Raw genomic sequence first — 21,527 nt, 5'->3', positions numbered from 1 at the left:
TGTTGTTTCTACAGTGAAAAATGAATCTAAAAATACCTCAAACGATCTAAAATAAATAAAACATCTAGGATTTTATGTGTTTTCTGTTTATTTTATTTCTTTTCAAGGTACACAGACTTTAGTTAGATTAAAACCCAGACAGCTACACATTTCCATGTAAAAGTTCCAGACTTTTTCAGAGTTTCCAGTCCTTAACCTTCTTTCTAAAACATAAAATAAAGAAACTTCATTGTTAATCTATGGATGATATTTCTACAGCAGGGAACAGGAAGGAAGGACACAAGGTAGGAGAGATGGAAGGAAGAGAGGACACAACGACAGGAGGGAAAGGAAACAGGAAGAAAAGAGACAATAAGAAAAGAAAGAAAGAAGGAAGTGTGTGAAGTACGCAAAGAAAGAAAGATGACAAAAGGAAGGATAGAAGGAAGAAAGGAAGGAAACATAGAAGGAAGAAATGGTGGAAAGAAGCATGCAAAGGAAGGAAGGAAGGAAGGAAGGAAGGAAGGAAGGAAGGAAGGAAGGAAGGAAGGAAGGAAGGAAGGAAGGAAGGAAGGAAGGAAGGAAGGAAAGAAGGAAGGAAGGAAGGAAGGAAGGAACACAAAAAAGATATAGGGACCAAGGAAGAAAGGAAGAAAAGAAAGAAGAATAGATGGAAAGCTAGAATGAAGGAAGGATAGGAGGAAAAAGTAAGGAAGGAAACAACGTTTATACATTGGGAAACAGAAAAACTCCTCTTTTCTCATTCTCAACCATTTTCCAGACTGGGCGGTAACCATAGCAACCACCTTGACTTTCCACGCCTCAGTGAAACACTTCCAACCAGAGTTCATTAAGTTAACCAACTAATTTCAACTACAACAGGTGGGCATCGATCCTTTGCTCCACCAGCAGATGGCGACGTCCTCTCTCCCATCCAGTATTCATCTTCAGATCTCAGGACCCGCTACACACACACACACACTCAGTCAGCTGGTGAACACACTCACTCTGTGTGAAACTAGCCAGAGCTACTCAAACTTCTTCAGATGGTTGTAGAGCGACTGAACGTAGGTGAACACACACATGGGGTCCGGCTTGTCCCCCATGTCCAGCATGTCGTCCACCTCGATCAGCCGCAGACAGTCCGCCTGCTGCCTGAGACGAAACACAGAGAGAGAAGACTGACGCCGACTGAAAGGAAACAACACACCTAGAACTTTAAAACACCTCAGTCAGAAAGACCAACAGACTGAAAATTAATATTCCTGTCGCTTCGTACGTCCACCATGGCGCCTCAACGTGGTTTAGCAAAGTAGTTGCAAAGGTGAACAGTCAGCCAACCAACCCAATCATGTGTGAGAACCATATAGAGACACCAAAGTTTTTTTTAGCTCTAGCTTCGTTGGACTTACTCCGCTATAGTGAAGGCCGTCTGCAGGTTCTGTCTGCGGTTCGCCGGATTCAGAGCGTTGTAGTCGAACTCCAACGGGAAGAAGGAGTGGACCAGTGCGCAGAAGGCCATGCCGTCGCTCCAGCTGGAGGAGAAGTTCTGGATGTCTATGTTCTAGAGGAGAAATGACAGGAAGCGTCTCAGGAAGACGTTCATCCGTCTCTCTGATGGAAACCTGCAAGGGTTGGTGAAGACGGACCTTGTAGCCGATGGTTTTGGAGCGACACCACTCCAGAAGGATCTGCTTAATCCCGCTGGCGCTCGACATGCCGAAGCTCTGGGAGCGCTTCAGTTTGGGCTTGGAGTCCTTCGGCCTGTTTGGTAAAAAGTGCAACAGATTATACAACAGAAGCCTCTTCTGGACTGAAGGATCTGATCTGGGTTCATTTACTTTATCGGGTCAGAGTTCATTCGCTCAAACAGGCCACGTTTGGTTTGGGCGCCGTTGGAGCGCGGAAGGGTTTGGGATTTCATCACCTCCGGTTTAAACTCGATACCTCCAGACTTGTTCGACCTGCTGAAGGTTTTAAAAACAAATTCAGATTTTCGTCATAAATTATGCAGCGTGAGAGAAGATGATGTTCTATCACAACATACAGGTCCAGTTTGGGTGAGAGTCCGGACTTCATGAAGGATTTGGAGGGAAGTAGTTTCTCTGTGGAGGAATAGTTAGAAATCTCAGCAGGGAGGACAAGAGGCAATGGAGGAAAGTCCACAGAGCCAGTCGCACCTGCAGGCTGAGGAAAACTCACGCTCCGTTTTAGACTGGGACTGGGCGTCTTAAGAACCGGCGCTGAAGAGATTAAACAGAACCAACAATCAGAGGATAACAGCGAAGTAAGGCTGTTTTCACACCTGACACACCCTATTTGATTGAGAAGAAAAATTAAAATGGACTGGAGTTGGGTTAAAAAGGACTGGAGTTTCATTAGAGCGGACTGGAGTGAAAGCACCTTAAATGTTTTGCTGGCTGGAGCCAAACTCGCCTCGTTTAAAGGGATATTCCCCTGGTTTCACTGTGAGGTCCAGTGATGCTGACAGAGACTGAGACGGAGCAGAAATGGCCGACTCTGTGTTCGGCTTGGTCATGGCGGAGAGTGGCAGGTGGTGTTTGGATTCGTTCACGTCTAAAAATTAAAATGTAAACTGGTTTAAAACAAACTCCCCACATGAACCAGGAGGCAGAAACTGGAGCCGACTCTCCGCACCACGTCTGACTGGATGATCCGTTTGCTTCGGCGCTGCTGGCGTTTCCTGCGCTGAAGGATTGAGGCGAGATTCGGCGGTCTGATCAGATTTAGGCGCTGCAGGAACATCTGACGGGATTCTGGTGGCAGCAGCGATGGGAAGATGGGACGAAGCCTCAGAGTCGGACTGATCCCGGGGATTCTGGGAGATCGGATCCTTCGCTCCGGGAGCGCCTGCAGAAATACAGAAGACTCAGTGTCGGTGTTTCACAGGCTTTAGATCCACATATAACAAAAGATTATATATTTATGAACAGAGAAACGGCTTCTGGCTCTACTACTGGTCGACCATTTTGTTGTATTCCACGTGGTCAGCTGAATCTCTGATTTTAGAACGACAGTAGATGTGACTAAAAGATGGGAGAGTCACAACAGATTGACATTTTCTACCAGGTTGCAACAGAAGTAGAGAGGGAAATGTTTCTGCCATGATATATTTATGATGCTATTCCTGTAAATAAATTAGAAACTTAGCACTTTGCATCCACTGGCATAAACCTCTCGCATGATTTCTGGCTGCATATGTTTCCTTTGCTACAAATGATAAAGCTAAAATAATGCTATTATTGACTATTAGGCAATAAAATGCATATTTTCTAATTTTAAAAAAGGATTCAAATCTTTCAATGTATTTCTATTTTATAAAGAGGCTTAAATTAAAATCAGCAGAATGTGATTTTTCAATTTGATTAATCAATCATCAGAATAATTATTTTTTCTGAGGATTCAGGATTTTTCTGCCGATTATTCATCAAATTAATCCATTAATTGTCAGAATAATCTATTTTTACAATTAATTATCAGAAAAATATATTAATTTGAATTAATTGATTAATTTTTAATTAATCATCAGACTAATTGATTAATCGTCCGAATAATAGATTGATTTCATGATTAATCGTCAGAATAATCAAATATTATAATAACTGTTAGCTGCAGCCCTCATCTGAGGTTGTTTTCTCTGTCAGGACCCAGAAGTTGAGATTAACAAACTGAAACAGTTTGGAAGAAACAGGAAGACTGAATCAAACATCCTGATCATGTCAGCTGCAGATCCGTGTGACCGACCTCCGATAAATAAATGATCTGCTGCGGCTTTCCGCCCTGAAGCTGGAGAGTAAACGGGTTTGGCACCGAGGAATCCCTCCAGGCCGGGTTTGGTGCTCATGGCTGTGACAGGCAGGTGGGGCTGCGGCTCATAAGAGTCTGGAAGAGGAGCAAACAGATTTCAGGTTTTATTTCATTACATCAGAAAGGCAGAGGCCATGTTTCCACTCACCGCTGATTACAGTCGACTCCACTGGTTTGGACTGGGATTCCTTGCTGGTTTGGGCCACAGCAGTGGGAGACGGCGTGCTCACCGGACCATCTGAGTTGGTTTTTGTCATTGCAGTGAGAGGAAGATGCGGTTTGGTCAATGGACCCGACTCTTCCTGGTCTGCAGTAACAAACACAGAGTTAACCTGTCTCCCAGCAGAGTTTAATATTCCTCACGTTTCTGGGTCCAATTCCCGCAAAATAAAATGAAATATGTTTCATTTCTTCACTTTTTGGGGTGAATAACGTTAAAATCCTGACAATAACTACATTTTATCGGCTTTTTCTAGGATTTAGGACAGTAGTCGTTGTAGAACGGACATAAGGTTTGGTGTCCAACAGTACCTGAAGGCACCATAGGAGGGAAACCCAGTTTTGCTTATTTACTGCTCTGTGTGTGTTTTTTCAGCAAATGATCGTTTTTTAGAGTCTGGATACACCAATTAACGATTAATTGATTTCTAAATTAGTTGACGATTATTTCCATAATCAATTAATCTGATTAATCGTTTATTAGTTTTTGTTGCATAGCAGAGTGGATGGTTTTCTCTTCAGTCCCTGTCAGACCTCACTGACAGTAACGTTTATCTTCCTGTATTTCACCTGCAGCAGGAGGATGAAGAAACACGAACTGACCAGGTGAGCTGAGGGTTTCTGTGGCCAGGTGAGAAAGGGGCGTGGCTTCATCGCAGCTTTCAGACGCAGCTCCTGAGCGAAAACAAGAACATTGACATTCAGCACTAAAGAGCGATTCTGCTGCATTTACCAACTCTATAAAACCTCCTGCTTAGATAACGATCAAACTGTAACTGCACTGCTTTACACTGAGAGACGGTTTAAAAGTCCTAAAATCAGGAGTTGTCTTTTCACAAAGAAATTAAAATAATCATAAACTAGAATTACTACAAATCTGTAAATTATGTAAAATAATCCAGTTCAAGGTTGAGTATCCTTGGTTTGCAGGTTTTACAGGGTGACTTTGTTAAGTAATATAGTCAAAAATTAATAAACTGTCATAAAAAAGTGTTAGTTTTCAAAATCATATTTTAACCATGTTATTCATTCATAAATTTATGGTTTGGATTTTAAACTAAATAAATATTTAGTTAGCAAGCTATTCAGTTTATCTACCAAATATTTAGCTCCAAATATTAATAAACTAATATTTATTTAGTTTTTAAATATTTAACAAACTACAGTATGTAGTTTATTAACTATTTAGCTTGAATGTAAATATTTAGTTAGAAAGCTGAATATTTCTAAACTAAATATTTATTTTAGAAACAAACTAAATATTTTACTAACTATTTAGTGTTCTACATATATGCCAAATATTTACCATATTAACTATTGAATTTCAAGGTAAATATTTAGCTCTGAGTTGGATAAATATTGAGTTAGCATTAAGGAAGCACAATGTTTATGGAGCTAAATATGTAGCTTTCTAGCTTTTAGTTTGAAACCAATATTTATGAATGAATAAATAAAATATGACTTTGAACCTAATTTTTTAAAACATTGGTGTTAATTTTAGAACGAGTAAGGTTAAAATCAGCAGCTCAATGTTTTTAACAGTGGTACAGCTTTAGTAAACGAGGCGGAATAGTCCTTTAGTGTGACTCAGCGGCCATCTTCATCCTGGTGAGGATGGCTACCGTGGTAACTGCTCTGCATGGAGAGGAGTCCTACCTGCTTCAGTCTCTTTCTCCTGGTCAGCCACGGCTTCTTCACAGTTACTCCTGTCTCCTTTAGCATTCGTGCCCTGAACAGGAAAAACAAAACCGAGGAATACATCTCACAGTCAGACATATCTTTGTGTTAACCCAACACAAACCAGAACTGAAACCCAGATTCTGCTCAGGATTATCACATTATTGATTTGTTTACAAATCTATTATCTGACAGGAATCGCATCTGACGCTCAGGGTTCCATCATTTTTCACATTTCACTGGAAATGTTAGTTTTTTTATTTCAGTTTTGGTCATGTTTTTTAATAAAAGTTCAGAACAAAGACGGACTGAGCTGATGGATGGATGGATGGACTGGTTCTGATCCAGATCATCTCACAAAACCAGAACCTCTTACCTTTATAAAAACCAGATCATGGGATCCAGTCAGAACCAGGAAACCAAGTCAGAACCAGTCAGAACCTGTAGATCTAGTCAGAACTCCGGCCCACATGCAGCGTTCCTCCCTTCCAGGTGATGCTACCTATGTGGAGCTCCAGCTAATTCAGGACCATTATTATTGGGGCCTGCCGTAGCAATGCATAGGCAGACACCTATTGTTCTACACCTCAAAATAACTGCCTCTTCCTGGTACCATTAATGTGGCTCGTACCACTGTGTGCCCCCTTCACAATATATACATCAAAACGTGCGGCTCGATCCCGTGAGGGGAGCTATTGCTTTTGTTGGCATTTCGAGTAACTGTGGCGACATAATTAACTCAAAATGAGCCAAATTCAACTCAAAACAAAAGTCTGATTCAAAATAGACGTAGACTTTTGTCTGCCCCTCTGAGCTGCTCTTTAGAACTACAGACATGGTGGAACACACTGTTACTCGTCCTTTTCCTTTTGTTTTATTTACAGTTGTCATAGCAACTGAACTAATGGGCGCTGGGAGGAAAAAGAGCGACGGCGGTTCTAGTTAGCTGAGGTATAAACCTACTGTACAGGAGCTGAATTGCGATCTGTTTATATGTACAGATTGCTTAATACACTGTCAGTTATCAGCTTTGAAATAAAATGGTTCTGGAAGTTGTTGGAAAGTAATATTGACATGTTTAGACTGTTTTTTGTTACATGAGTCGAATCTGTTTAGCTATATTGTGTCTTTCTGTGAAAATGTTGGTGTACAGAAACCCCCCCCCCCAGATATATTGTATATTTTTTATGCAGTAGCAGATGGGGGTTATTCTGAGACTTAAGTGTGTGATATAAGCTGTACCTCTGTATTAAAGGATCTAAAACAGTTTATTACAGGAATAAGCATACTGTCTAGAATGACAAAGAAAATAACTTGGACACAATGATTATTTTGAAGAAAGATCAGAAATGTTGTTGTTTGGAAATGTTAAATATTTAACCAGAACAGATTCCAGGAGGATTAGTGAAGCACAGATTTGTTTCTGCCTCATCACTCCTACCTGTTTTAGACTTTTTACAGGAAAATCGGCATCTGTTACACCGACACCAGCCCTGATGTGTGTAACACATGCTACAATCTTTAATATGTTTTCTGGAGATGTTGGCATCAGGGCCACTGATATAAACTCATTGCATCTCTGAATAGTGCTGTTTATGTTATATCATCTAGTGCTGGAAAAAGCACCCCAAAAAAACTATTATGCTATGTACTTAAGATGGAATATATGCACATATATTCATGACATGCTTTGATTAAAGTAATTTATCCTCTGTGCAATTCCAATACCAAAAAATTTACTTTACACCAGGTGAGTCTCTCACCTGAGAATGTGAACCTACTGGGCTGATTCTGTGCCTTCAAATAATTTTAATGCTCCTGTAGAAGATTCATAACTTAAAAGTTACAGGAACTTACAAGTTAACTTATAAGGAACAGGTCTGAAAAAACAGTCTGTGTGCTAAACTCAAGGGAGATTCCTTTGATGCATCAAAGAGTGATGTCATCACTGATGATGTCATTGTTAGGACATTGTTTAGGAACTAAACATTCTAATGGTGCATTCACACCAAACACGTTTTGAGCGTCAGGCGAGTCTGCTTAATATTCAAAGTCTATGTGAAGTATTTGATGCGCTGGACACGTCAAACGCTCCAAACGGTTCAAATGGCGCCGCGCTAGACGCTCGAAGAGCATCGCAACGGCCCTCGACGCGCCTCCACATAGAGTTTGAATGTAAACTAGATGCACCTGACAGTCAAAATGTGTTTAGTATGAACGCACCATTATATGTCCAGTGTCATATTAGGTCCACCATATTAGGACCAAAGACTTGTCCTAATATGATGGATTCATTGCTTTGGGTCAGGGGTAATGATAAGAGACAAAATGTGAATTAAGGTTTAGTTAATGTTAGGAATAGACTAATATTGGTTTGGGTTAGGGAAAATGTCTGGGTTAGGCAAAATCGCAGCTATGAAGGGAAATCAATGCAAAGTTCTAATATGGGTTGAAATAGTTTTGACAAGCCTGTAAAGAATTTGTTTTCTAAATCATTCTATAAATAATGATGATATAATGTTAGGTTGTTTTTCTGCCAATTGCATAGTTGCAGTACACTACATAGTAGCTGAATGTGCTGAGACACATTCAACACATTAGAAACCAATCAGAACCAAAAGTTTGCCTTTTGGTTCTGATTGGTTGTTTCTGGACAGCAGCAGAGCCAAATGAATTTTCACAAATTCTCTGTTTCGTATTTTACTGTTGACTGTTTAACAAATATTCATTCATCATCATCATCACCATCATCATCCATCATCTAGATGGATATTTGTTAAACAGTTTGAGGCTTTGCCAAATTTGTGCAAAGCCTCAAATTTTCCTAATGCAAAGTGTTGGCAAAACCTGGGCTTGGATAGTGACCTAGGTTAGTGCCACCTGGGTGTGGGTCGGTGTAAAGGCCAAGCCGGGCTTAGCTTGGCCTTCATGCCAACGCCAACATGAAGGTCCTCCATGCAACCAGTGGAGGTTGGTCGCATGGATGTCTGTCTTTCCTCGGACCTCCTTGTTTGTGTGGAGGTTTGGCTTTTGGTGGACTCCTCTGTTTGCAACCTGAGTGTGGGTCGGCGTAAAGGCTGAGCCAGGCTATGGATGGAGACCCCTCGTTGATTCAAGGTCTGTCTTTCTTCAGACCTCCCTGGTTGATTGGAGGTCCATCTTTCTTCAGACCTCCCTGGTTGATTGGAGGTCTGTCTATCCTTGGTCTCCTCTGTTTGCAACCTGGATGTGGGTCGATGCAAAGGCCGGGCCAAACTATGCATGGCGACCCCTCGTTGATTCAAGGTCTGTCTTTCCTTGGTCTTCTCTGTTTGTAGGGAGCCTTCTCTTTGCAGGGGAACCTCTGGTCTGGTGGAAACTCTAGGATGGTTGTTTTCTAGAGCAAGCTTAGCATTTCACTGCTCCCCATTAGCATTTTCCCTAAAAATAGCTTTTATCTATTTTTCTTATTTATTAGTCACACTTAGTATACTGAATATAGGAAGTAAATGTAAAACAACATGCTAGCGACAGCATTTAGGCTAATGTTAGCAATTTGGCTCATTTTAACTTGTACACTAATTTTTACATACAGAATGGAGTAAGTCCATGTTACTCAACATATTTGTGACTCTCCACATGCTATTGAGTACATTGCAGCTTACTTTAGCATTGATGCTAATTTGTAGCATTAGATGGGCACACTTTGGCAGGCCCCGTTTAAATTTCTTCAGAAATGTTCTTATTAGTCTGTTATTATTAACCCAGCTCTGGTTGTGAACCCGGTTCTGGGTCTGAACACAATTCTGGTTCTGAACCCTGTTCTGGTTCTGAACCCGGTTCTGGTTGTGAACCCGGTTCTGGGCGTTTGGGCCGCCAGCTGCCAGCAGCTCTTTCTCTGACAGGCGGATCTATTTTAGATTCCAGGAGTTTCCGCTGCCCTCTCCGTCTGTCCCAATATAGACCCAAACGAACCCTTTGGACTTCAGGCAGAACGCCGAGCCCGCCGGGCCGTTCTCCCAGCATGCAACGCTGCGGCCATCATGCGATACAGTTCTTGCGTCAGTCCGTCGTCGGCTGGAGATTATCGCTGGTCTTTGGGAATCTGAGTCTGGCTGTCTGACCCGGATAATCCTCCAGCCGACCCGCTGGGTCCGGATCACTAACCTCTAAAAGCATCGACATGATGTCAGCAGCACAAATCCAAAAGTTCTGGAAATTACTCAGCAATCGCCAGGGGCGGCTCTGGATGGGGCCCACCGGGGGCCAGAGACCCTCTACTGAACAGATAATCCATCCATCCATGTTCTTACACCCTAATCCCTACTGGTCCCGAGTGGGGTCAGGAGCAGTGCTGGTTCCTGTCTCCAGCTGTCAACGGGTGAGAGGCAGGGTCACCTGAATAGGTCACCAGTCTGTTGCAGAGACAGATCATGCACACACACACTCAGGATAATTTAGAGAACCCAATTAACCTGACAGTCATGTTTTTGGACTGTGAGAGGAAGCCGGAGAACCCAGAGAGAACCCACCATGCACAGGGAGAACATGCAAATTCCATGCAGAAAGACCCCGGGCTGGGAATCGAACCCAGAACCATCTTGCTGCAAGTAAACAGCTCTACCAACTGCACCACTGTGCAGCCCCGAACAGTAAAAATATTTGAAGATGAAAAATTGTTTTTAAACTGAAAAAAATAGAAACTAAAGAAAAAAAAAATTACACTCCTAATTTTTTTGGTTAGCTGTGGCTAAAAACTTCTGGCAATTTTAGTGCAAACATATTCTCTATTAAAACTATGATGGCCATTTAGAACAATGCCCACCAGAAATGGAAAACAAAAGATTGAGAAAATATTTAATTAATATTCCATTAATTTTCCACAATCATGGTGGCCATCTTGAAAAATCCCAAAAATATGAGTAAATATGATTTCTGTGCATTCAATTATATTTGATTTGACAGCAGATGTATTGATCTGTGATAAGTATTTCCAAATTAAGTGCGAAAATGAATGAAAAATGGCCGCCATCTTGAACTGATGGTTCAGGTTTTTTGTGATGTTGGTGAAATATTGCCTGATCTGCGGCAGTATGGAGGGTTCCCTGCTCAGGCTCCCTGTGTGACGGAGGGCTAATCGGTCAGATGTCTGTCTGTCTGTGGGGGGTTGATTAAAGACCAGGTGACTTCAGCAGGCAGGAATGTTGGCAGGGTGTGTGTTTCCAGAGGACAGCTGCTAGTCTCTCTGAAGTGTGTGTGCTGACGGGTCGAAGCGACGGAGACGCTTTTCAACTTTCCATCAGGAGACTTGAGACCCGACTTGGCTCAGAGGCTGCATTCCTGAGCGATTAGGGGGGTGGGCTTGTATTAGTTGCTGAGTGACGTCTGGCCGTGCCACATGGCGGCGCGTTGACGTTAGCAGAAACCCAGATTGCCGTTTTAAACGTGTAATCTTCATCGCTCCTCATCGATCCGGGTCGAGGTGTAGAGACGGAGCCTGCAGACCCCCTGCTGGGGCCTGAGAACAGTTTGTGCCTCAGATAAGAGAGGAAGATCCAGACCTGCTGCAGCCCAAATCACAAACCCAAAAATACCCGCGCCCTTTGGAGGACCCGCCTGGTTAAAAAAAAAACGGCTCATGAGCAGCAGGCGGCCCAGAACCAGGCTTCACTCGGTTCTGGAGGAGGCCGTTTCGGGTTGCAGCCTCAAACCGTCACATTTAGCCAATAACAGGAAAATAATTTTAGCCACCGAAAGGCGGTGCACTGGGGTCAGAGGTCAAAGACCGACACCCTAACAGGGCTGTGCTTTACTGCATAAAGGGCAGAAATTCTGGTTTTTACGTTTGTGTTGGATTTCTCCGTCTGTCTGAAACAGTCGAGTCGGAAGGTTGTGGGTTCAATTCCAGCTTCCTTTAGCTACCTGTTGCCCCTGCGCAAGGCAGTTAGCCCCAAGCTGTCAGTGCACCTGAGCATCCAGGTCTGAAGGTGTATTTATGGGAGAATCTGGCTTTGATTGGTCGGTAGGGTCCGAACGTTCGGTCCATTTATTGATGCAGGTTCTGATCTTATGATGGTAGAAATCAGCACTTAAAGCAAAAACCTGGAATTTTCCTAATTTTTGCTTCCTGTAACACGGTTCTTTAAGGTCTGTCAATGGCTCATAAGGAACAATAATGTGTCATAAATTATCAGTAATAATGTGGTTATTTAGTCTGTCTGAAAAAACTAGGGGTTCATTTTTCAAAGTCATAATTTCACCAGATTTTTCATTAATTTATAAATGTCACAGTTTGAAACTAAATATTTATTTAGCGGGATGAATATTTACCTTAATTTAGCTTACCAGAAGTGGACTAACAAAACAAAAGCAGGGTCTTCTGAATGTCTGTCACGTTTCTTTTCCTCTTTTCTTGTACAACATTTTAGCTTGAAAGACAGGATGAGCCGTTTCCAGGACAACCGACGTTTAGGATCTGCTGAGTGATGCATCAGCTTTGATGGATTCAGACTCACCAGCAGGAGTTCATAGAGATTAGCAAGACGCAGCTTTTATTTTGATAGTCCACTTCTGGTTATCAGCAAGAAAATTTGCATGGTAGTTAAGCAGCATGTAGCTCTGTGCTAGCTCCGAGCTAACTGGCTCAGAGCTAAATATTCAGTTTAGAGATAAATACTGAAATAAATATTTAGGTTAGAAAAAATATTTAGATAGCACAGAGCTAGATGTTGAGTTTGGAGATAAAAATTAAGCTTGCCAACTAAATATTTAATTTGAAAGGGTGCCAGCTTCAAATGAATGAATGAAATTGATGAACGAATAATATCCTTGTGGCAATGATAGGGGCACAAGGACAGTCAATCAACGGCTTGCTGTTAAAAACTTTTAAAAGTTGACAGAAAAATTGAAAACATCCCTCGATAAACATGAGTTATTGGAAAACATTACCAAAAATGCTAAAACATCAACCATAAAGTTTTAAACAATCCAAATATTAAACCTGAACCAAATAACTAAAGCTCAGCCTGGTGGGGCAGGAGCTCAGCCTAGCGGGGCAGGAGCTCAGCCTGGCGGGGCAGGAGCTCAGCCTGGCGGGGCAGGAGCTCAGCCTGGCGGGGCAGGAGCTCAGCCTGGTGGGGCAGGAGCTCAGCCTAGCGGGGCAGGAGCTCAGCCTGGCGGGGCAGGAGCTCAGCCTGGCGGGGCAGGAGCTCAGCCTGGCAGGCCACCATTCTGATCATCCACTGGTGGAACAATGATGTGTGTTGTTATCGCTCCACCACATCAGATACCAGGAATGAATTTTATGCCGTCACATCCTGACCAGAACCTGGACCAGAATTCTGTCTGCAGGAGGAAAACTCACGTTTGTGTCCGCGTGTCTCTTCAGTCTCCAGGGAGCTGGATCAGGGTCGTTGCTGCCCGGTCCCGGCACCTCAGCGTGTCCAGACCCGCCCCAGTCAGGTTCTGGTGCAGCCCAGTCCGGTGGCTCGGCCTCGTCGTGGCCATTCTCTGGGCCACGGGCCCTGGCCAGCTCCCCCACAGCACGGCTCAGGGCGTCCAGCCGGGCCCGCAGCTGCAGGTTCTCCTCCTGCAGCCGGGCCACGGCGTCACTCAGCGGCCGGCTAGATGCCCGCAGCTCGTCCATCCGGTGCTCCACCTGCTGCTTGAAGGCGCTGATGTCCACGTGGACCTCTCTGATGGCGGCGTCCAGCGTGGCCCTGAACCCAGCCAGCGCCCGGCTCACCGCACCCTCCTCCATGCTGCTTCTCTTCAAACTGAACCTCTATCTGCCGGACGCTCCTGCTGCCTCCAGACGTTTGCTGCTGCAGGAAGAAGCGGAGCCGGCCAGCGCCATGGAGCACATCCCGTCCCGCTGAGAGGTGAGCCTCCCCAGAGTCCAGCAGGCGCAGCTCCTTCCCTGCCGCTTCGCTGCGTCGCCTCTGTATTTTGGGACATAAAGGGGGCGGGAAGAGATAAAACGGGCAGGCGGAGCTAGGATTATTCAGATGTTTGTGTGTCCCTCAGCTGCCACTTCAACCGGGGGTCGAGAGGTGTGTGTGTGTGCGTGTGTGTTGGGATCAGTTTCATTCTGGGCCTTCACAGCAGAGATGATTGAAGTTACCTGGAAATGTTTCCGTTTATTCCAGAGCTTTTATTCTGAAGGGAAATCGTTTTTCACAACTAAGAACTCCATCAAATCCTCCATTGTCTCTTTGGATGTCCTCCAGGTTTCCGTCAAGGTCTGGAAAAATCCGGAATTTGGTCCAGAAGAAGCCAGACTCCCATCCTTGTTCTCTACCTCCATTCCTTCTTTCATCATTTCCTTCCTGCTTTATGTCCTTCCTTTCCCCCTTGCTGCTCTCCACTGTCTTGCTTTCCTTCCTAGCATCCCTCTCTGTTTACCTGCTTTCCTTGCTTCCTCTAATCTATTTAATTTCTCACATCTTCTTTCGTTCCCTCTGTTCTTTCATCCATCCTTCCTTTTTTCCTTTCCTTAACACCTTCATCTTCTACCTTCCTTGGTCACTTCCTCTTATCCAGCCTCGTTGCCTTCCTTTCCCTCGATCCTCATTAGCATGACATGCTAACAGTCTTCAGTCAGAGGCATCTTCAGATTCATTGCAATACAGACTGCTGCTGGAGCTCCTTCCTGGCCTCAAAGACTTGATGAAGACACTTGGATGATTTCAGTTTTAACGACATTTAGGAAAAATAAAGTTTGTGGTTCCATCACAGGAACGTTCAGGAAGCCTCAACATTTTTAGCTGCTGTAAATCTACAAAAACATAATTAAATAGGTGCTAATTTTTCATATGAATTCTGGAAAACGTCAAATAATAACGCCACAGTGCAGAGACGAAGCAGACAGCAAACAGTCTATCAAATCAAATTTATTGGATTTTAAAGGGGTGCTCTCATTTCACAAACTACAGTACAGAACTCCGCATCATCTCAGAAAACAGCTGAGTCACATTTCAGGTAGGAAAAGTTTCCCCGAAAAAAGTCACGCTACAAAAAAACAAAAAAACCGGAACAGATGCGTTAAGTCTGAGATAATATGTATGAAAAAACTAGAGTGTTATCAAAAATAAGTGGGGCAGGAAGTGTTGAAGGTTGTGAAGGTGCTGCGTTCAAATCGGTCGGGAAAATGAAGTGATATGAACAGCAGAGTCACGCCTGAACTCCAAACGTCAAAACACTAAAGCAGAGGGATCCAAACTGTCCACCCTGATGAACTCCAGGGCCAATCCTGACCAAATTTAAATGACAAAAACATCAAAATGAACAGTATTTTAGGTCAGGTTGTAAACAAACAGCCTGATTTCAGTTTTATCTCAAGTATTTTTTGATCAATTTTCAGTTTTATTGTCTTATCCAGATTTTTTCAGTAAAATTCACTGGAAGTTTGAGATTTAAATAAAAGCAAAAAGCATGGTTCGTATGCGTTTTACCTCCTTCAGTTAAAATCTAAAACCTTTTCTAAAAAAATTCACCAGTTTTGAATTTTGGACCAAACAAGCCGATTCTGAGGGCCACAACGGCCCATCAGCCACACTTTGGACACCTCTGCACTAATCAACAGACACAGCAAATGAAACCAAAATTTAAACCTCAAGCAATAGAAAGAAAAAATTATCTGAATATCCTATTAATAGCTACAAAACTAGAAAATAAAGATTTTCACCTCATTACATCAGAAATCTATCAGTTAAAAACTAAAGTTGACTTTAATGAGCCTCATTTCTGCAAACTTTAATTTAAAATAATGAATACTATAAACACAGCCACAACCTGTAAACACGGCCTGCCAACTTAGTTCTTTAAACTCAGTTTTGTAGATATATATCAAATATTTCACAAGGCACCGGAGACCAAGTTCGGTTCAGTCAACAGATCAAATTCAGCCCCAGGAAAAGTTTTACTCTGATATTTATTCTCTATTGAGCCACATGCAGGATTTATTTGAGGAATGGGGAAGTTCTGACTGGACGATCCAGTCCAGCTTGACGAAGAAACCATCAGCCGCTCCAACTCAAACTCCAGATTTAAACGTTCTGATAAATGTAAAAACTTTCATAAAAACAAAAGGTGAGGAACATGTTTTAGCTTAATAAATATGGCAGCTGTGATAAAATGATGGGTTCCATGTTTTCATGCTCTGAATCTGTTCAAATGCCTCAAATAATCCACATTAATTAACCTAAAACACTTTAATTTGGGTGAATTTGTGTTGAAAATCTACATATCTGGTTAATAAGTGAGGAATAAACCTCGTCTCCACGTTCCTCTGTGTGGAGCTGATTGGATTCAATAAATAAAAGCAAAACCAGCAAGCAGAGTCAGTGCTGACCCCTAGTGGCGACATGTGGGATGTTGGCCCCATCCAATCTGTGAAAGGCCCTTCCAGCCCGGCTCTGGTCAACAAATCACTAAAAAACTCAATTCTAATAAATTACTGGATCCAAGCTGCAGTACACATAAAACCTCCATCTTTTATACTAAAAACCTGAATTTTTCTTTCTAAAACCCTGCATGTTTTATATCCTTTTCTATAACATGCATGTTTTAGCAGGGTTGCATGTTTTTTTTTTTTTTTTTGCACGTTTTTACTAAAAATGCTCTTGTTCCACTGAAAACCAGATGAGATGCTGCAGCTGGTGGACCAGCATGTGATTTGCTGCCCCCTAGTGTTAATCTAAATTAGCTGCATGTTTTGTCTGTTAGCTTTAGGCTGAAATGTTCTGACCAGCACAGCCTCTCTCTGTACCCTGGAATAACATTTTAGTGCAAATGACCCACAACTCTATAGAGAACAGCATAAAAACAGGGTTAATTCAAGTTTTAAAATCAGTTCTTATTATTTTCTGACAAACAAAACATCTTCCTAACATCTGGTTTTATATCTTTATAGCTTCTGGTTATTCAGAGAGGAAAATGACCGCCTGATTTCTGGATACTCAATTTATTTTCTTAAAGCAAAAACAAATAAAAACAGTTTGTTTGGCATCAGGAGACTCCTGGCCTGAAGGCCAAAGGAACCAAGACGACTTTATTTTTATTTATTTTGTATTTTACTACATTTACTTTTACTCTTTATTTTTATCCTTTTAGAAAATGAAAAAGGAGGCCATTTGCTGGACTTAAATTTAATGTTTTCAAACAGCTACAGAAGTCCGTCTTTAGTAAAAAAAAAATCGTAGAATTTAAACCAGCTCCAGTCGTACCTTATTAATGCTTTTAATTTGAAGGCGCGTAGCAACTTGCAGCTCAACAAGACAGCAAAAAAATTGAGTTTAAATTTCACTGCTTTCAAGACAGGAGTACCATTATTAAAGTATAATAAAAAATAAATTACTTTTTAAACCAGTTTAGCAAACAGTTATTCTGTCTGAATTAGTAGAAATAGTCTTAAAGCTTCTTATTGGTGATTTATAAATGTATCCTGGCTATTCACTGAATTTATACATTTATGAAGGGAAGCATTATTGTAAAGTGGATCAACTGTTTTGAGATTTTGGTCATAAATATGTAGCTTGGGGCCTTTTACGTCATCACATTCTGTTGATTAGTGGCTCTAAAGTTTATTCAGACACACTGAAGTTAATAAATAATTTCCATTGTTACTTTATGTCAGAAACAAACTTTTGTTAAATTTGTTAAGCCATTAGCAAGGAAGTCTGACCTGGCTAATCGACATGCCAGCTTTGAGCGTAAAGTGACTCAGCAGTTCTGAAGTTAGCTTATGCTATTTATGTTGACTAATTAGGAATGTATGAATTAAAATCCACTCTGACTGAAACAATATCAAAGGCTTCATCAAGGCCTTGATGTGACTCAGCAGTAAAATAACAGCTAGCAGAGGTCAAAGTGTTGTTGGACAAAAAAGTGCTCAAAGATTAGCATGCCAACATTCTAGTAGATGGCTAAATTGCCACATCTGTTAAAGGGTTTAAGTTGATAAACAAAATCATTATCTTTGAATTACAGATCCAACATGAAGATCAACAATCCTAATTTACCTTTATGTTAAAGCTAGCATAAAATGCTAACCGTTAGCAAAAACGTCTTCTTGGTCAACGTTGAATTGACCTTTAGTAAAACGGTTTGAACGCAAGAACAGAAGAAAATCGTAGCTTTTTTCGTCAGTCCTGTTCAGTCCGGTCCGGTCGGAGAGGTGTGAACGCTAATCAAACTCTGGTTCTCCAAATTTCGGTCTGGGTTCAGTTTAAGTGAACTCTGGTTCGGTTTGAATGCATATGTGAATGCCAAGCAGACCGGAGACTGCTCCAAACGCAGGAAGTGGATAACAGGGCAAGGCATTCTGGGTAAATACAACCAAAACAAACGTGCTAGCCTAGCGAGAGAAATGGCTCGTGGTCTTCAACTGCTAAAATCTGACGCCTCCATTTTGTTTCCATTTGATGAAGAAGGAAGTTGCGCACAGTGTCTTATTAGTACGATGTAGTACGATGACAAATATGCAACGTTTTTCTGACCACTGATTGAAGGACTGGGCCCCAACTGGACCGGACTGTGGACCTACTAACCTACAACCAAAGGCGCGTCAGGAATGACGCGCTATGGGTTGATTGTTGGGGACAAAACTGACAAAACATCATCAGTTTCTACCGCTAAGTAGAAACAGAGGCATAAATGGCTACTTTATTAGGTACCGCCCCCCCATCAGAACCGTCTACATGCTGTGGTACAGATTCAGTCGGACAGGGGTGGCCAAACTTATTTACAAAATTGTTAAGTCAAAACAAAATTCTAAAACCACAAAAAATTACAGTAATTTTCTGATTAAATAAGGAAAAAAAAGTCAGTTTATTTTATGTTTTTTTGATAACAGAAAGAGGAAGCTTAAATATTAGTAGATCCAAAACTTAAGACTTTTTCACGTTATGAACATAAAAATATCCAGTTAGAGAAATGTACAGCTTATTGTCAGACATAACAGAATTTGGATTGCTCTTTTAAACAGGTTGAATAAATCAAAATCACATTTGTCTTTTCTAAAGAAGTCGGCTGATAAACCAACAGGAAAACATGTTGTAGGTGAAAATCCCAGTTAGCTCAGCAGCTTTGTGTTGGGAAGTAATAAAACAGGTGTACCTAATAAAGTGGCCCTGTAAGTCTAAACTACGTCCAATAATATTTAGAAGATCCTGGTGAATTTGTTTTGCAGCCTAGCTCCATTTTCAAAAATGAAAAACAGAATTTATAATATAAAACTTTAGTAGAAGTCTGTATTTTTACGGCTAGATGCTAAAAATAAAGTTAAACAGATTGAAGGTCAGTTCAGTTTACTGAAATTAAAAATCTGACTTTATATTCTCACCATAAACAGGACTCTTTGGTTTACTTAGGACTGTAATTTATGGATCTAAAAAAGTTCTGGATTATTACTGAAAGCTTTTGATGAGCTGGATATATGGCAAGCGGTTGGTATAAAAAATAATCTGCATGTTAATGCATTGAGGGTGTCCAGCATTATATTTTCAATCAAGGTAAAATTAATACAGAAATAATATTTTAACAATGGAAAATGTTCAGTACAACACAAAGTGTTTGGCTTTTAATTTCCAGGTTTTTATCAAGAGTAGAACAACATTTATCCAGAAAAGTAAAATTTCCTGCACCTAAACCAGCTTTTATTTAATTTATTAAATTAGGCTAAACATAATCATTTTGACCCAAATTCTGCTTTTATAACTGAGAATAAATTTGTTCAATCGAGCCAAAAATAATTTGAAAGCCAGATTCCTCTCTTATAATTAAATCCTTCTAAAGTTTTTTTTTGTATTGAATAAAATTCCTCTCTCACAAACCGGAAAACAAAATCTATTTTCTTATTTTTATTTTTGGCCTGCGAGTACTTTAGATTCCAGTGACTAAAGGTTTGGACGCCCCTGTTCTAATAATTTTCTTTTGTTTGTTTTGGTTGATTTTTATTTAGCAACAGTGACATAATGGCGCTTTGTGCATATTTTATTAACGAGAAGTTTTTTTTTTTGTGCTTTCCTCCTGGATTTTAGGGTATTTTAATTGATCACTACAAGTTTAGAATCACTAAAACATAAGTTCAAGTTATAAAACAAAATGGAAAACTACAGTAGTGTACTAAATAAGAAATAAACACATTCCTGTTAAAGATTAATAATGTTTTATGGTTTAAAAATAGCTGGTAAGGCGAGATGAATTGGTGAAAATGCCCTATAATCTGCACATCCTGTTATTTATGATTTACTTTTGATACTAGTAACTTGCCATACAAATAAAGATATGCTTAATGTGTTCACAAATACATTAATATTAAAAACTAATTAAAATGTTTTTAAATAAAAATGCTACATGTGTGCGATTGAGAATGTGAGGCTCAGATTTTTTTATGGGTTGATTAATTTCTTTAAGCTCTGGTTTCTGCTCTCAGAACGGATAAGATTCACCTTAAAAGCAAAACAAGGAATAATTAATGTTTGAGGTATCTGGTTTATTAAAACCTTAGAATATGTATTAATGAAGCAGCAACATATTCCTGTTCTTCAACACGTTTTATGGAAGCTGAATGGAGGAAAACGTGAGGCTGGAGGGATGAGTCTCGCCAGCAGGGGGCAGCAGAGGACTCTAACCTGACTGGCTCCAGCGAATGAGAAGAAAGGAATGATCTGCAGGAACGCTTCAGCAAGTTAAGGAGATACTTCAGCGATTCAGATCACCAAACCAGACTTCATGCGAGACAAAGGAAACCTGCCCGGTCCGCTGGGGAAAGTATTCACACCCCAAACCTCCAAACTGCTGGTTCCACCAGGTGTTCATGAGTCTCTCTGGAGGAACTTTGACCCTTGCTGCTTTACTGAACTCATTTCATCCAGACACTGGAGGGTTTTCTAGCTGGATTAACCTGTTTGAGGGCATGCTAAAGTGTTACGCCATGTCTGGAGTTTGACTCGGCCACTCGGGTTTTGGTTTTTGAGACATTACAGAGTTTAAGAACATGACCTGACCGACGGTCGGACAAATAGCAGAACTCATGATTCCACCCACCAAGTCCTGAAGCAGCGAAGCAGTCCCACATCATGATGCCCCCACCACTGTGTTTGAATGTAGGGATGGTTCTGAAATGCTGATGTTTTAATTCAGACGTAACAGAACCAAAACCTTCCAGAAAGATCAGGATGAGTCTTTGTGCTGTTTTGGGTCAGCAGTGGTTCTGGTCTTAGATCACTACCATAGAAGCCATTTTGCCCAGTTTCTCTTACTTATTGTTCAGTCGTGACCTCTGACTTTAACTAAGGGAGAAGCTATGGTTCCAGCCAATGCGTCATAAAAATTTTGCTGTGGGTTCTTTTGGACCTCCTGGATCAGTCCCTGATGTTTTCCTGGAGTCATTCTGGTACCTTAGCCTGGGAAGATTCTCTATGTGTGGATTCCGGTTCTACTGAGGTTCTCTGGAAACTCAGAACCTTCTAGACAGTTCTGTAACTCTTTCCAGACTGATGGATGTTTATTTATAGTCTGCTCCTTGAATTTCTTCAGATTGGATGTGATTTGCCTACTTCATGCTGTCAGACAGGTCCTAATGAATAGGTTGTATCTACTCTGTTTCTCTTTGTCTAATATAAAACCTGGTTTGATGATCTGAAACACCGAAGTGTCCATGTTCTATTAGCTTGTGGGTGGAGGAAATAGAACCACGAAGCGATCAGAACTCTGATTGATCCCATCAGTAATCCAGACAACAACAAAGCACTTCCTGGCTCAGCTTAGTCCCATGCTCTGCTACAACCTAGCTTGCTCTGCTAGCTTATATCACTGAGGCCAGTGTTAGCAATGCTGGATAA

General features: G+C 41.3%; 1 protein-coding gene across 2 annotated transcripts; it reads right to left on the bottom strand.

Annotated features, from left to right (window-relative positions):
* Nucleotides 1-70: 70 nt before the first annotated feature.
* Nucleotides 71-13,641, bottom strand: LOC106911537 (uncharacterized). Of its 2 annotated transcripts, none has more exons than XM_088012460.1 (13): nt 13,046-13,641; nt 5,683-5,755; nt 4,597-4,701; nt 3,956-4,114; nt 3,745-3,882; nt 2,638-2,850; nt 2,416-2,556; nt 2,160-2,222; nt 2,027-2,084; nt 1,821-1,946; nt 1,629-1,743; nt 1,392-1,543; nt 71-1,134 (listed from the first exon to the last, which is right to left on the bottom strand). In XM_088012460.1, exons 1-13 carry the CDS (start codon nt 13,439-13,441, stop codon nt 1,008-1,010), a joined length of 1,866 nt encoding a protein of 621 aa, XP_087868586.1. In that variant the 5' UTR covers nt 13,442-13,641; the 3' UTR covers nt 71-1,007. The 2 variants fall into 2 exon arrangements, with proteins under 2 accessions (XP_087868586.1, XP_087868587.1); XM_088012461.1 differs by having other exon boundaries at nt 4,630-4,701; nt 13,046-13,640.
* Between the last annotated feature and the right edge of the window lie 7,886 nt (nt 13,642-21,527).

Source organism: Poecilia mexicana, unplaced genomic scaffold (assembly GCF_051168715.1).
Source record: "Poecilia mexicana isolate PSO_F unplaced genomic scaffold, ASM5116871v1 scaffold_14, whole genome shotgun sequence".
In the NCBI taxonomy this organism is placed as follows: Eukaryota; Metazoa; Chordata; class Actinopteri; order Cyprinodontiformes; family Poeciliidae; genus Poecilia; species Poecilia mexicana.
Note: the sequence above shows the minus strand (reverse complement) of the source record. Positions and strands in the feature narration are given on the sequence as shown.